Here is a 15,304-nt window from a genome sequence, read left to right as displayed (position 1 = left end):
ACGTATACATATATACATATATATATATATATTGCCATATAAATGTATCTGCATATTGCGCAACACAACTAACAACCTAAACAGCCAAACCTACTAAAACCAAACGTTATCGATGAAGTTATGGCCTTAATGTGCAAGCTTTCCCATTGTCTCACCCCAATCCTCACGAATAAATTACACAATTAAAGCCAGGATGTCTATGCTCTCGCAAATCAAATGCATTTTAATTTACACGATTAAATATGTATGAAATAATTTGATTTATGCACTCTGCATTCGTACAGATGGATTTTTAGGGAAGGGGAAGGGGGTTATCAAATAAAGGGGGAATTGAAACCGCAACGCGTTGATTTCCAGTGGCATAAATTATAAATCGATCCGAAGGGAGATTTATGATTCCACCAGCCCTGACATTTCATTCAGCGGCTCCTGCTCGCAGTTTGGTCAATTACTCAAATTGCAGCAACTAATAATGAATGCCCTTCAAAAATTCCCTCTGTCGACGGGGATTATAGCCGAACCGAACCGAACAATTGGCAAAGTTTTGCAATTGCCGTCAAGCAACTGGGCGACCACGTTCTGGTGGCTAACCAAAGGTTACTCCTACTTCAGGACAGTCTTCTTGTCTTCCTGCTGATTGCCATTTAGATGGTGATGATGGTGATGATGATGGCCCGTCATGTCAGCCAGTTGCAGCCGAATGCCGTTGAGCTGGAGGAGCAGGGTGTGAAGGGGATAAAGGTCGAAGGTCCTTTGGCACGACATTAAAATGCACATTGTGGTCCGGGCGTCATCAGCATCAGAGTTGAGAAAAATAAAGTCATTAGCATTTTTCGGCTAACACCAAAGCACCATAGCCCCACTTTCCCCACTTCCCCCACTCGATGTAAACCTCTCGTCTAATGACTTTGCCAGGTTGCAGCCACCACAAAGCCCCCTAAATGACTGGGGCTTTGCAAATATGTGTCAAAAGGAAATGGCCAGAGGCCATCCTCCCTAACGCTTTCTAAACCCCCAAACCCCCCCCCCAAAAAAAAAACGGATGGAAACGTGCAGAATTTCCGAGGGTGTGAAGCAAACAAACTTTGATGGCGTTTAATCTGTTGTTCGGGGCGTGGCTCGAGCTGAATGTCAGAAATCGAAATCTAATGCAGATTGCATGACAATCTTTGTGGAAATTTCGTTTTTCTAAGTTTGTAAAAAGGAAACATTCAGCTGATAATGGGAGAAAATAATGAAGATAGCTTCAGAGATTGATAAACAATCCATTTATACATGTTGTCATTTAAAAGAAGTGATTGTTTGAAATTGCTTTTTAATAAAGTGTAAATTTAATTACGATTTAATCCTTACAAAAAAAAAAAACAGGCTGCAAATATATTAGAACTTTTGATGCTTATAAAAAATTGTTGAGCTTAAACTTAATATTCAAAATTCAACACACATTAAATGCGTTAAATGTGATAAGGGATAATAATCATAATTTAAGAAACACAAATGCAAACATAAAACCTTGTAAATATTAAAGAAATAATCTCTTTTTAATGATGGTACAATTTTAAAGCATACTTTTTTGGGTAATGTTTGTTTTAAAAACTTGAAATCGAATTTAAAATTAGAATTGAGATCGCACTGTGTTTGTAAGGTGTTTGTAAACCTATTAAATTATGTTGAAAACCAGTTCTCCAATTTATACAAAGCCAAAACTAAGAGTATAGGTTATTAAAAGTCTTGGCAGCCAAATTCCAAAACATTTGATCTAAATCATCCATCGTAGGCGTAGTCAACGACTTTGACTTTTAGGGGCAGAGATTAGAAGTTGAGGTGGTGTCGAATCTATTAGCGGCATCCATTGATGCCTTGAAGCACGCCCTAAATCCATTATAAACACACTTTCGCCCAAATTATGGCCCGCTAGCACCAGCCAGAGTTCGACAAAGTCATTTGACATCGCTGAACAAACTGCCTCGTTCACTTATCACCCACTCATTTGTCTCGACTCGCAAACACACACTCTGAGTCACTTTGAGGGCTGCCAAGGCCAACAAACTTCGTCCTTGAGCGGGCTGGTGTTAGTCTACTCCCGCTTGGGCACATGTGCATAACCCATTTGTGAGGCAAACAGCAGCAGCAGCAAAGTTTGCCGAAAAACATTCATTCATCACGGCAATGGTGCGACTACAAAGGGGGATCTCGAATCGAGTGCCCGAAATGTGAAGTCTGAAATCTGAAATCTGAAATCTGGATTGTTGTTACTACAGACGACAACGGCAATTGTTGGCTCATTAGAAACTCATTTAAAAACAATTTGGCACGTTAATGCAAAATAAATCTATAAGCTTATGCAGCAGGCAGCCAGCCGCACATCCACGTAAATGTATCTGTATCTGCGAACGCTTAATGCAGATGCGAAGTCTGCTGCAAATGGTGCTTTAAGTTTCGACCGAAAGTGGGGCCCGAAGTGGTGGCAAACTGTCATTAGTATGCGTCAATGTCAGGGGCTCACATCCACAACCACGTCACCATCCACATCCACGTCCACATCCACATCCACATCCAAGTCCTCGTCCACATCCACATCCCAGCACCATATCCTGCTGTCATAAACATGAAATTTGCACAAACCCGCCGTTTTTATAAGGTGTCAACAGCATACCCACTCCGCCACCGCATATTCAAATGTAGCTGTGTTGTGGCATTTGACGTGAAGAGGAAGTACCTGCATATTGGCTTAAACGAAAATGCCAACTGAGCAGGGACATGCGCCTTGCGGGGGAGTGAAAGTGGAAGTAGAAGTCGCGGAGCAGAAATCATCCAGGTCACCAGAGCAAGCGCCAGTCCAAGGACACTGCATATCATTAAGGAGCTCTGCGCCCCTCCCCTCCCGAAGAATCTTTTTTTTTTAACGGCCCAAGTCGTTACTGCAGCTGCTGCCAAACTCCCCGCATCCTTTTGGATTTTTCCCATTTTTTTTTTGGGGAGTGGAGAGATGGGGGGCCTGCGGTTTTTATTTCACTTTTTTGTGGCTTGTAACCATTTTCGTTGTTTGCCCTGGCAAGTTATTAATGACAGTCACCTTAGAAAGGCTTTCACATGCAGATCCGCTGGGCTTGGTGAGCTGTTCGTTCATCTGCATTTCAAACGAATTCGGTCGAAGGACACCGTAAGCCCATCAGAATTGGATAGTTGGCGGTTGGATGACTGACAATGCGCCAGCATGAAATATCTTTAATTAAAATGTTGTATAAAGATAAATGGGTTTTGATACCTAGCACAAAGTTTTTATTGCAGTCCAGCCCAGCAAAGGAATAGATATATTCCACACTGTGGAGGCGGGATTGTAAAGTAAATTGGCGCCATGGACAAAGGATGTGAAGGCAGAACGACCAGCAGATTGAAACTGGGATTGAGAGATTGAGATTGAGATTAGGCTTCAAGGCGAGCAGCTCAAAGCTCAAAGCTGCTCTGGGCCAACAAAGTTTTTTGATAGCATTTCGTTCGGTTTTCTCTGGTTCTGTGCAAATTGAGTGATGATGGGAGATGAGACAAGTTAATTTCAAAAGCCCCAAAAGGAGAGCGATAAATGTTTACTTAGCACTGGAAACCTTTGCCAAATTTAAGGCAGCTGCAGCACATTAAAGCCACACTTCATCGCGTGCAGAGCTAGTGGAGATTAAACTAAAACATCAAAAAATCGTATTCATAAACGTCATAAAAACAGATGCTATAAATAAATGAAAAGAAAAAACAAAAACAAAAACAAAAACAAAAAGCTCAAAAAGAAAAAAGAAAAAAATGAAACCCTTATAAAACGCATAAAAACAAATTTATAAACCAAAACTTTCTTTTATCATGCTCTGCTCTTTTTAAACTTTTGACTTGAATTAACTTTTTGGCTTTCTTGCGTCTTACTTACTATTACTTTCCATTGTTGGTCTTGCGTTGAACTTGATTTTCTTGTGTTCTTTGGCGTTAACAACAAAACAACCAAAATTCGTTCCAAATGCGTTTGTAGGACGAGAAGAATCAGCTTCTCATAACGAATCTTTGGCTTTCGTTGGTAAGTCTGAACTAAAACTGGCCGTCATAAATCATAGACCTAAATCCCAAGTTAAATACTTACTCATAGCTTAAACCGTATTTTAAATAATGTATAATCGCTTTAAACCTATCTAATCATGAAACGAACATCTCGAACTCTTTCTCGTTCAGTCCGGCAGAAAGTAATTACTAAATCCGCTAAGCTAAAATACTTTTAGCCAGTTGTACTGACTGCTGGACTTGGCCTAGAAAGAGTTTGGCCTGATTATAATTTAAACACACACGGTCCTAACCCGAAGTACCAACAGTTAATCGAGTTTTCATACGCTGTTGAAAGTTTCACCTGAAATACTGAAATAATGCTCCCGCTCCCCAAAGTTCTGTTGTATAAAACGCTTCGTGTAACAACTGTTTATCCGACTCCATCTCCTTTCCCTTCTATCTCTCGTTGAGATTGTGTTGGCTTAGTTCGTGTGTGCGTTAAATTATTTAAACACCATCGCTTAAATAAGTACCATTAAATACAAGCTTAAATACTGTAATAAATCGCTTATTTAAATACGAACCCACATACTCACAGACACAGCTAAATAAATGCTTTGGTTTCCGCTACTTCCTTTTATTCTCTTTGAATTTGTAACTTTTCTACATAGAGATCTACAATGGCAACTAGATTTTTTTTTACCAGCGAACAACCTTTTTTGACATTTTTATTTAGAACTCGCTGCGAGTTAGTTTCAGTTTCCTTTCTCTAAGAGCAACTAAAAATCAAACACATAAACCGAACCGACCAGAAAACATAACTCTAAACAGAACCTAACCCAGCACAAAAAAAAACACACAACAAGTGCATGCCAAAAGATCGCATCTTGTAAAAATATCCCATCTGTGTTTGTCCTGCATGTCCTGCATGTCCTGCATTTACTTTTTGAGTGAGATTGTTTGCGAGTGATTATCTTTTGTGTGAGAGTTATAAAAAAAAGGTGATATATGGCAGCGGAAATGTTATTTTTTCGTGCTTTCCATTCATTTCCGGCATCGGTTCTGTTACGCCCGTCAAGTCCTGTCAATTTGGGAAATTAATTAAATTATTTATTTAACGCGTCCAGTTACTGGCGACTGATCGAATGCACCCCGGAACGCAGGGTGTATAAATTTTAGTAATTTCGCAATTGCAATCAAACACAAAGTACACATAAAATGACGCATCTGGACTGCTGGTGCAATCTGCAGTATTTATGATTGATGGCCAGTCCTGGTGAGGCGTTTATAAACTGTGTCGGTGTTGCCCCCCAAATGGTGTTCGAATGTTTGTCAATTTGCCACTCGCAACCACAGACAGGCAGCTGGAATTCCAAATGCCAGTCCTTTCAGCTGTCGATGGTGCCAGTCAACCGATTGTTGTTCTGCTCGACGGCCCAATTATGCCGTCAAATAGCAATTAAAACCAGTAAATGAACGCAAAAGCCATCAGGGACAAAACGCGACCAGAAAGTGCACAAAAATCAATGACTATCGACTGGTCGATATGGAACGAAATTGATAGGGAAAAAAGTATAAATAAATATATTGCATATTGAAATAATCAAATATTTGGTTTCACGAATAGATTTAATTCTAGAAGGTGCTACAGAAAACTCTATTAAAGGTGTCGAAAAGTATGCAATGTACAATTACCAATACATTTTTAGCCAGAAAGTCCGTTTCTTTTTTTTTATTGTAAAGTTTTAGACAGAATTATAAAATATTTTAAAACGTTACTGACTTCCGTAGCACTCCCCAGGATTTATTTATTTTTTTTAGAGTCAATCGCTATAGTTAAAATATAAAACATTTCTAAAAATCATTTTCTTTTTTTACACTTCAAACTTAACCAACATTTACCCATATCCAGATGGGATATAGACCCTAACGTTTAGACACGCAAAATTAAATGGGAGATTCGCGGTAACTATTCCGCAAAATAATTGCCACACTCGCATCAAAATCTGTGTCCTTCCGTCGGCACACAAAGTGGTGAAATGTTTTTAGGAGCACTCTCCTCACCTCCAAATGGATTGGTGATGCCAGAGCCGAGGCATGAGGCATCTGTTTTTACAGCTGCCATAAAAACCGCACACAATAACGGACGATGGGTGGGTGGGACGCAGTTTAAACTGTTTTAAAGCAGACTAGGCCCGACACGGCACAGATGCAGATACTCGGCTCGAAACTCATATAATTTAATGCAGCACGAGGCCATGGCATGTAATTAAATTTTTGTGATTTAAAAAAGGGATTGTATGTGCAACTTCCGGGCTGAGTGACAGTCCGCGGGGGTCGGCAAGGACAATTGCTTGCTCTAAAAATGCCACAAATGTGTTAAATTATAAACATAACAGCGCCAGCAACAGCAGCAATAGAACGAACATGAGCCCGGCAAAGGCAAAACTAAGTAGAGGGGAAACTTTGCCGCTTTTATGACACGAACATGAACCACTTGTAGGAAAGCCACAAAACGCAACGACCAGGGGGAAATTCAGGACGAGGGACAGAATCGCGTTGCAGGCAGCCGCAGAGTGACACAAAGCACTGAGCAACTGTTTGACTACACAAGGAAAAGCAGTAAGGGATGCCAGTTATCACAGCTTATTTCTACTTGACTCAAAATTTATATTATAAATAAATTTATATTAGCATAAGATATGATGAACCTTTTGTACAAACACTTTGGCAGTCAGGCATTTTTATTGGTCAGTTGGTCAGTAAGCAAAAAGGATTTTCTTTGGGATAAATAAATTTTTAAATTTTAAACACTTACAAATATTATCTTTAACTATAGATTTAATATGCATTTAATTTTGAATGAGCAAGTATATACTCTTATAGCCGCTATCAATGAAGTCCTAATTTACTATTAGCTTAACTCCAAAAGTCAGTTTAAAGCATTTTTTAGTTTTATGGGACAGAAAAGCCCAACTAACTAAAGTCCATACCATTTTCCCAATATTAGTTACCCATTTTTTCTCGCCATGTAAAAACAGACAGGATCAGAAAAGAGCAAACGAGGAACGTTGATAAAACTTGTCTCTTATGCGGTTCCGCCGACTTGGTTGTGGAAAGGGGGAGGGGGGGTTGACTTAGCCTGAAATTGTTGTCAAGTTGCACATTGTTGTATAATGCAGCTGGCAACTGGGCATCTGTGTGCGTACCTCCGTGTGTGTGTGTGTGTGTGTGTGTGTACGTGAGGGTGTGTCCATATATGTTGGCATCCTTAAGCGCAACAGCTTGCCAATCAGTTGGCCATCTTTTAGTCTTAGCCTAGTGCGTGTTTGTAGTGGTAGTTGGTAGTTGGTAGCTGGTAGCGTGCATGTGTGTATGTGCATGTGCTCAGCAGTTGAGTAGATTTCATTTCGGAGTCCCTACTTTCTTTCCCACTTTCTTTTCGTACTCTACCCGCCCCCCAGAAAACAACCAGAGAAATCTGTTTTCTTTTTCCAAACATCACGTCGCATTTTTGTTTGAATTTATAGACATTTTATTTGATAGCGATATACATGTATTGAAACCACTCAAGACCAGTGCAATCATTATTAAAATTATATACAATATGCCAACGCAGGAGTGGAACGACTACAATCTGCGCTGGAATGAGACGGAATATGGCGGGGTCAAGGACCTGCGAATCACGCCCAACAAGCTGTGGAAACCCGACGTGCTCATGTACAACAGGTAAGTGATCTGGGTCCACTCCGGCCGGACTCGATGTAATTGTAACCGAATAGTAGGGCTATCGCAGTCCCACATCAATCAAAGAAACTAATCTGAGAATCAGTAAAAGTGTTTGCGCATTTCATAACCAGCCACATCCGGCTCATAGAGCAGACTTAAGTCTGGGCATAGGCCCGTATAACTCACAATATGTAACCCAATTAATCACTGTATTACTTGAACAATGGTAAGTTAGGCTGGCCAATAGAAACCACAACCATCCAACTCGATTCGTAGGATGGATCCCCCAAAGAAGTTTATTGTTATCGTTTCGTTTTGCGTTCAGTTATAGTTATAGTTGAACATAGCGTATACAAATATAATTACGTAGTTGAATTGTGCACTTTAGTTGATTTAAAATAGATTACTAGTTAACCATTAGAGTTTCGGGTGACACCATCTAAAGATGGATTCACCGCGAACCTTAAGGGTGTGTTGAATGGATTTCGAGATGGAAACTCCATCCGAAAGTGTATCATTCAGCAAGCCCAGTAAAGTTATTTGTTTGCCCTCCCTTAGTTTAGTTTATAATATTCTTTTTACGGTTCGATTTGAGTTGGTTTTTGAATTGAAAACGAAAATACCCAGCATATTTGCATACCCTTAACTTATGTATGACTCCATACCCATCCATACTTAGTTATATAGCTATTATTATAAACACATCATAATCCACTCGCTATTGTTTGTGTGTCTATTTGTATTTAGTAATGAAAGAAAAAAAAACAAATACGAAAATCGAAACAAGCCGCAAGTCAAACAAACAATTGTGTTTTTGATTCGGTGGCCAATTCGACTTTTCCTACCCGTACATTACGATATTTGTGTTTCAATGTTACCCACTTATAATTTGCTTTCAATGTTTTCGTTTCGAAAAGTGACTTAACCAAAATAAGGAAAACAAACAAAAAAGAAAAAAAAATAAGAAAAATTTGTTTACTTCAATAAGAGTAGTTTACACGCAGTGGTTGTCTAGTGGGACTGTACATTGTCAGCTTGCCGTTGATGTGGGCCTCACATTGTAATTGGATTCGTAATGCTAACCGAACGTTGTATAACACATGAAATGCCTGAGTTATCCAGCATTAACTTAACCAAACATCAAGCCCTAAAAGCGAACTAAACCAAAGACAAAGTAACCGCAAAACCAAACCAAACAAGCTAAATAATCGCCCAGACTAAACTAAACTAAACTCCAAACAACTTAAACTTTGTTTAACCAGAATATTGCGCAAGTACTTTGTTCGAAACAGCCCGGTTCAAATTCCTCGAATCGGGGACAGCGGTCTGTGGTCTGCTTCCTAGTCAGTCAAAGGCTCACACTTAGACTTCACCTTAACTCAAGCTCAAGCTCAAGTCAAAGTCCTCTCGCTCCATTTCCGAAAGACAATAACCTCCTTAGAGATTGTTCAACAATATGCTGGTGTAATATTTCTGGTTAGACGTTCAGTACTTGAATTTATTTGGCCGACAACAAACTGTAAAGAAATAATCAAAACCGAAAATGGAAAAATGTTTTTTGTCATTCTCATACGTAGCTTGCAAAAAACAAAACAAGAAACCATCTAGAAAACATCACAGAAAAAAGGCAAAATAGATTTTCAAGTATTGTGCATGAGAAATCAAATCCCTCTTACTAAACAAAAGACTAAATAAAACCGCATAAAAATAATACCAAATGCAAAAAAAATATTTAACCTAAATCCCCACCTCATCCCACAACTAAAAGTCGTGTGTCCCAGCAAGGTGCCAAAAGTACATTTACTTTTGCTGGGCACCACATACCACCACCCCCATTCCATATACACACACAAAACACTTCACAGCAAACACAATTAAATTAAATGTTAAAAGTACTTAAATAGAAAATCCATCCCATTTTAATATAAGCTACAGCTAAATACATTATACTAAATCGAAAACTTGGCTAGACTAGCTAAGCGAACCCATCAAGTTAATATTAAACCAATGCACCACAGATATTTTCTGTACCACAAATGGATTACCGAATATCGATCGTCTCATCTAAGCATTTAAAACTATCAAAAAACACGACACATCATGACATACGCAATCAAAACCAAAGTATTATAAAGTATTCAAGAGTCTAACTTAATTGAGAGTCTGATGAATATTCCTTGAGATAGTTATTTAGTTTTTATACCCGTCACTCGGAGAGTAAGAGGAAAAGAAAAGAACACGTTTACTATGTATTCCTATATTATATATATATTCTTGATCAGGATCAAAAGCCGAGTCGTTCTAGCCATGTCCGTCCTTATTATGAACGTTGATATCTTGAGTTGAGATCTATTAAAGCAAGTTATTTGGAATTTGGCATGCAGATTCCTGCGCAGCGTAAATTTGTTCATATGCCGCCTATATGCCGCTGCTCGACCGCTGCTCTGCCGGTAATCGCTGATGAAGAGAGACAGAACAAAAGAACTGTTAACAAGGGTTGGGGGTGCTGCACTCTATTAGCTTCAAGTGTTGGCCATGCTGTTCGACAGATGCCGCCACCGAAAGTCCGATAGTTTTGTGGGGAAATATTAGTTTGAAATTTGTTAGCTGAGTAACGGGTATCTAATAGACGGGTAACTCGACTTAACCGTTCTTTCATGTTTCTTTTGAATTTAAGGAGATTTGTCCGAAACTTTTCCAATTTCTATAAACTGAACATATTAAGACGCTAATACAATATCTCAAGAAGAAACTTTTAATAAAGCTCAGACTGGAAATCTTTCAAATACTAAATTAAGCAGATATCTTGGAAGAATCATCCGAACATTTTATAATCCTAAATGAAAATACTTTAAAGAACCTGAACAAAATTACATTCAAATCGCTTTCACTAAATGTTAGTCGACATGTACAACTAGTTAGTCTAGTGACTATTGAATGACTGTGTGTGTGCCTATTTAAACAAAACAAGAGTGGAACGACGTTGAACTGGTATTTATGCCCATAACCATGCATTCATCATACGCCCCGTAAGCCGTTGCGAAAACATTTCAGCCACATGGCCAGCAATAATTGCGAAGGGAGTACGAATCATAAATGTTTTTGGTTTCCTAACGAGTGTTAGATGCACGCATTGCAGTCATTTACCCATCGAAGTGCCTTGAATAATTGCCATTTCATTTCCCATTTCTCATATCGCAATTTCGCCATTTTCCATTTGGTTCGCTTTTAAAATGTCCGCTTCAGCGAGAGTGTGTGTGTGTGCGTACGAGTGTGTGCGTACGAGTGTGTGCGTGTATGCTTTGCAATCACCAAAGTAATCAATTGTTATCGGTGTGTGCTATATATCGTTCATTTTAGCTATTTGTTCACTGTGTTCCTTAACAATAATAAATAATAATAAGCTCATGTTTCTCGGTTCTTGCTCGGTGTCCAGTTATAATCATCTCTATATACCCAATCCTACTGTTGTGTTTACTAACCCATAACTATATATCTGTGTTTAACCGTCTAACTATCCACATATATGCCTATATATTTATATCCCAATATATATTTAACCGTCTGTGTGTGTGCGTGTGCATTGATGTGTCAATAGCCAGGCATCGAGGAATCATTTGCCATACCCATTAGGTCTGCCTAAGTTAGCCTAAGTAGCCGTGTAAGCTCCAACCGAAACATTGCATGCCCACATCCCCGCCAGAAATCTCAGGTTAGTCATAAGACCGCAAACCCAAAGTCAAACCCATCTAATGAAGCAGCTGTGGCTGCAGCTGACCTGCTACATTGTTCAAAAGACAAACGACCTCAAAGGAAGCACTCTATTTCTCTAAAATTTATTTGTCATCCAGCGTTTTTCTGCCAACGGAATTATCTCACAGATGCACATACTATGCACGGCAAGCCAAAAAAGTTTACATGTCCACCAAACAGTTGCCGGCGCCTAGGCAAAAACTTCATTATGATATTTACATTTTTTTCCTAACTTTTGTGAGCTGCCTTCGACGAATGCGATTGGACCACCGCCGAATCCTTTTTGCTGAATGGGCGAAAAAAAGAGAGTGAGCCAAACAAATCCGTGTCCACCCGGTGGGGGGCTTAAACATTTTAAGCCATAACTTAAATGTCAGAATTTGTTGCCACATTCCCAACACGGCCATTGCCAGGTGCCGACTAAAAACAACTTAAATGCCACACGTCCCAAGGCACAAAAACTGAAACTAAAACCGAGACGAGCATAAAAAGCATAAAAGCCGGACCCACACGCATTTAGTACGGCTCAAACTTGGCTCGCAAATGAGGACAAACTACGGCGGAGACTTCGGGGCCGGATACAAATGCACCTGGCGGAGTGTCAACTCTGCGGATGGTGAACTGCGAACTGCGAAATGCGGGGTGCAGGTGCATTTGCAGAAGTAATTGCAATTTATATTTGCCACTGCACTGCAGCTAACGGGCCGGGAGTAAGCTTATTTAACCTAATGGGGTCCCCAGTCACACACGGTTTACGGTTGATTGACGCACGGGGCATGTTCTCCGTTTTGTGGCGCCGGACCCCGTAAATGGCATTTACATGTCACCCGAGAGTCGGGCAAACAAAAAAAAAAAAGCCTAATGAATCAAAACACGTACACGTTGCAGGTTTAATTTCCATGGCACGCAGCATCCGACGTTGATTTCGCAAGGAAAAGACCAAAAACCAAGACAAAGGACAAAGGACTAAGGACAAGGGCTAAGCGAGAATGGCTGGAAATAAAAATCATATTGATTAGCTGGGCAGTGGCATAGTCAGGGGAAATCACTGGATGGCCCCCTTGGAGAAAGAGAAACCTTTCGGCTGTCAACTTTGTTTGCTAATGAACTTCAACAGAGTTCAGAGTTCGTGTGCCGGCAAAATAGCCAAGTCAAACAGCGACAGGCAGTTTGCAAAGGATTCGATTTGGTTTTGAGGCAAAACAACGGCCCCACAGACCTTTACTTTCGTTTAATTTATTAATTCTTCTCCCCCGCACGACCCACATTCGAACCTAATTTGTATGCGTCGCCAGCGGTGCTAATGTGCGGCCATCATTTAGATCAATAGCGAGACATTCGCAGACACGGATACAGATACAGACACGGATACAGATACAGATACAAAAAAAAAAAAATTCCAGATGGAGATACATGGCCGCGGAGATTGGCCTTGCCTCATTATGTAGCCTTTTTCGGCGAATCAATCGACTGCGTCTGCTTTTTGTAGCATTTACTTATGCTGATTTCAGCCGCGGATTGCGATTCCTTTCACGGCTGCCTAATTGAGATGCCGGACCTTAAACCACCCGATGCCAGCAATGAAAAGCTTTCACTCTAATTGCAACATTATCTGTGTTTTTCAAAGCATCAGAAGTTTGGGAGTAAGCCGCAACTGAAGGCCCGAAACCGACCCAAATGAAACTGACAGCGGTGTCGGCTTAGTGCCGTGCCTTTCCGTGCCCCAAAAGCGAATCGGGTTGAGACCAACGTCAATATTAATAAGGCCACGCAGAGAAATCAGAAGCGAGGCCGAACAAAAAAATATATACAGGCAAATATTTCACTTCTCGAAATTAAAATGATTTTCATTTGGGGCCAAAGTGATGAAGGTTGCTCACGGCTCAAAAGGATTGACGTGCCAATTACGGGCGGAAGCTCGTATGTGTTTTAACACGTTCACCCCAACAAGATTGCTTGGCCATATCAATTAACTGTAATGCCGCACAATACCTATAGTATATATACATAGTATATACAGTATATATTGTTTCCGAACAGACCGCAATCGAATCTCTTAAGCCCGATTGGGCAGCATCTGCGCTTCGTTTTCGGTTTCGGCTTGACCTGCCGCTAATCAGCGCACAAATTCCCCTTAAATGCCGCAGCAGTCGCATGTAAGCCCCGTCACGAGGGGAAACATGCCCCAACGCCCCCGAAATGGCTGTCAGCCCATCATGAATCCCATGTCATTGCCTCTTTGTGGTGACCGAAAAATGCAAAACAAAATTGTCCACAAAATGTTTACGCAACATTCTCGGCACTCGAGTCGAAATCAGAGCCGTAATTGCATTTTATTGCAGCATTCGAGGGCAGCAGCAAAGTCAAGAGGTACTCTCTCATACATAATGCACGCAAATATGTATTCTCTGATGGGTTTATATATGGCATACTTTGGCCACATTTTTGGAGTATCTATCTGCTGTGGTTCATTTGCATATGCGCATATTGGTAGTGCCGCCAGACTGGATGGTGGATACAGGAAACGGGATACTGGATACTGGATACAAAGATATGTATGCAAAGATATTTGTATTTGGGCAGCCGCAGATTGCCATTTCCGAGTGCTTTGTGTCGAGAGCGAGGCAATAGAAATTCCGTTTGGGTCGTCAAACGCTGGTTGAGATCCATTTCAGTGACCACTAGGGCCAAGATAAACTTCACCGAGATACGTTAAGCAGAGCATCCACAAATAAAATGAAATAAGTTTTAAGTAAACCAATAGATACCTATGTAAGTCTGCCCCCCAAGTAGAGTTTGAGTACCAACAGGCTAAGACACACAACCAGAACAACAACCCGAACACAAAATCCCCCTATGATTCCCAGTATAGTTACTTTCCCAGAGAAATCCCAGCTCTAGATCCCTAGAGCACTGTCCAAAAACAAAAAACATTTTTAAGTAGTTATGAAAAAAGACAAAAATGACAAATCAAAGCGCAAGTCACAAATAAACAGAAAAATAATCGATCAAAGGAAAAGCAAACTATAACAGACAAAGAAACCAAAGAAATGATAACCCATGAATCAAAGAGATTTGTAACTTGATAAGCGAATAACAACCAATCGATCGAGACAATAATCCATTAAAACAAATTGTACAATAATCTAGCGCGGATGAGGGATTCGATGGCACGTATCACACCAACATTGTGGTCAAACATAACGGCAGTTGTCTGTACGTGCCCCCTGGTATCTTCAAGAGCACATGCAAGATAGACATCACGTGGTTCCCATTTGATGACCAACATTGCGAAATGAAATTCGGTAGTTGGACTTACGATGGAAATCAGGTAAAGTGGCAATCGACAAAACACACAGCAAGAACAAGCAAAACGTAACCAACCAGTAACCAGTAAAACAGCAACTAGTTCCAATAGTACAGTGAACGCTGGCTACACTAGGCTACTCACCTCACTCACACTAACACCCGAACTCAAACACATTACAACTCGAGCACGATCACGCTTCTGCCAATCACGAGACTCACGCACGAGGAAAGGCGCGGCAAGTTATGATCGCCGAGAGTTGACTGTAGCCATACGAAAAGTATAGAGAGTATAGGATAATTGATAGGGTTAGGACGGATTTGTAATTTCGTTTATATGCTTTTCCAAACTTCTATCTCTCTCTCTCTCTCTGTCAATCTCTATCACTATCCACCCGAATGTATCTTCTAGTTTATGATTTGTTCGTTCGTAAACCTCATGTCGAACAATTCTTTGCGTTTTTGCGAATTACAAAACCAAAAGATCGCAGTG

General features: G+C 40.3%; 1 protein-coding gene across 13 annotated transcripts in view; it reads left to right on the top strand.

The window, feature by feature from the left end:
* The window catches only part of LOC108141715 (neuronal acetylcholine receptor subunit alpha-7), an 82,683-nt gene that overhangs the window by 55,152 nt on the left and 12,227 nt on the right, over positions 1–15,304 (top strand). For 8 of the 13 annotated variants that reach the window (XM_041710648.1, XM_041710649.1, XM_017265202.1 and 5 more), the window contains 2 exons: positions 7,643–7,752; positions 14,656–14,836. In XM_041710648.1, coding sequence (XP_041566582.1) covers positions 7,643–7,752; positions 14,656–14,836 — 291 coding nt within the window. The other 5 variants (XM_017265205.2, XM_017265203.1, XM_017265200.1 and 2 more) reach the window with 2 other exon arrangements.

This window comes from Drosophila elegans, unplaced genomic scaffold, assembly GCF_018152505.1.
Source record: "Drosophila elegans isolate 14027-0461.03 unplaced genomic scaffold, ASM1815250v1 contig_814, whole genome shotgun sequence".
NCBI lineage: Eukaryota > Metazoa > Arthropoda > Insecta > Diptera > Drosophilidae > Drosophila > Drosophila elegans.
The sequence above is the reverse complement of the archived record's forward strand: the minus strand, read 5'-3'. Positions and strand labels throughout refer to the sequence as shown.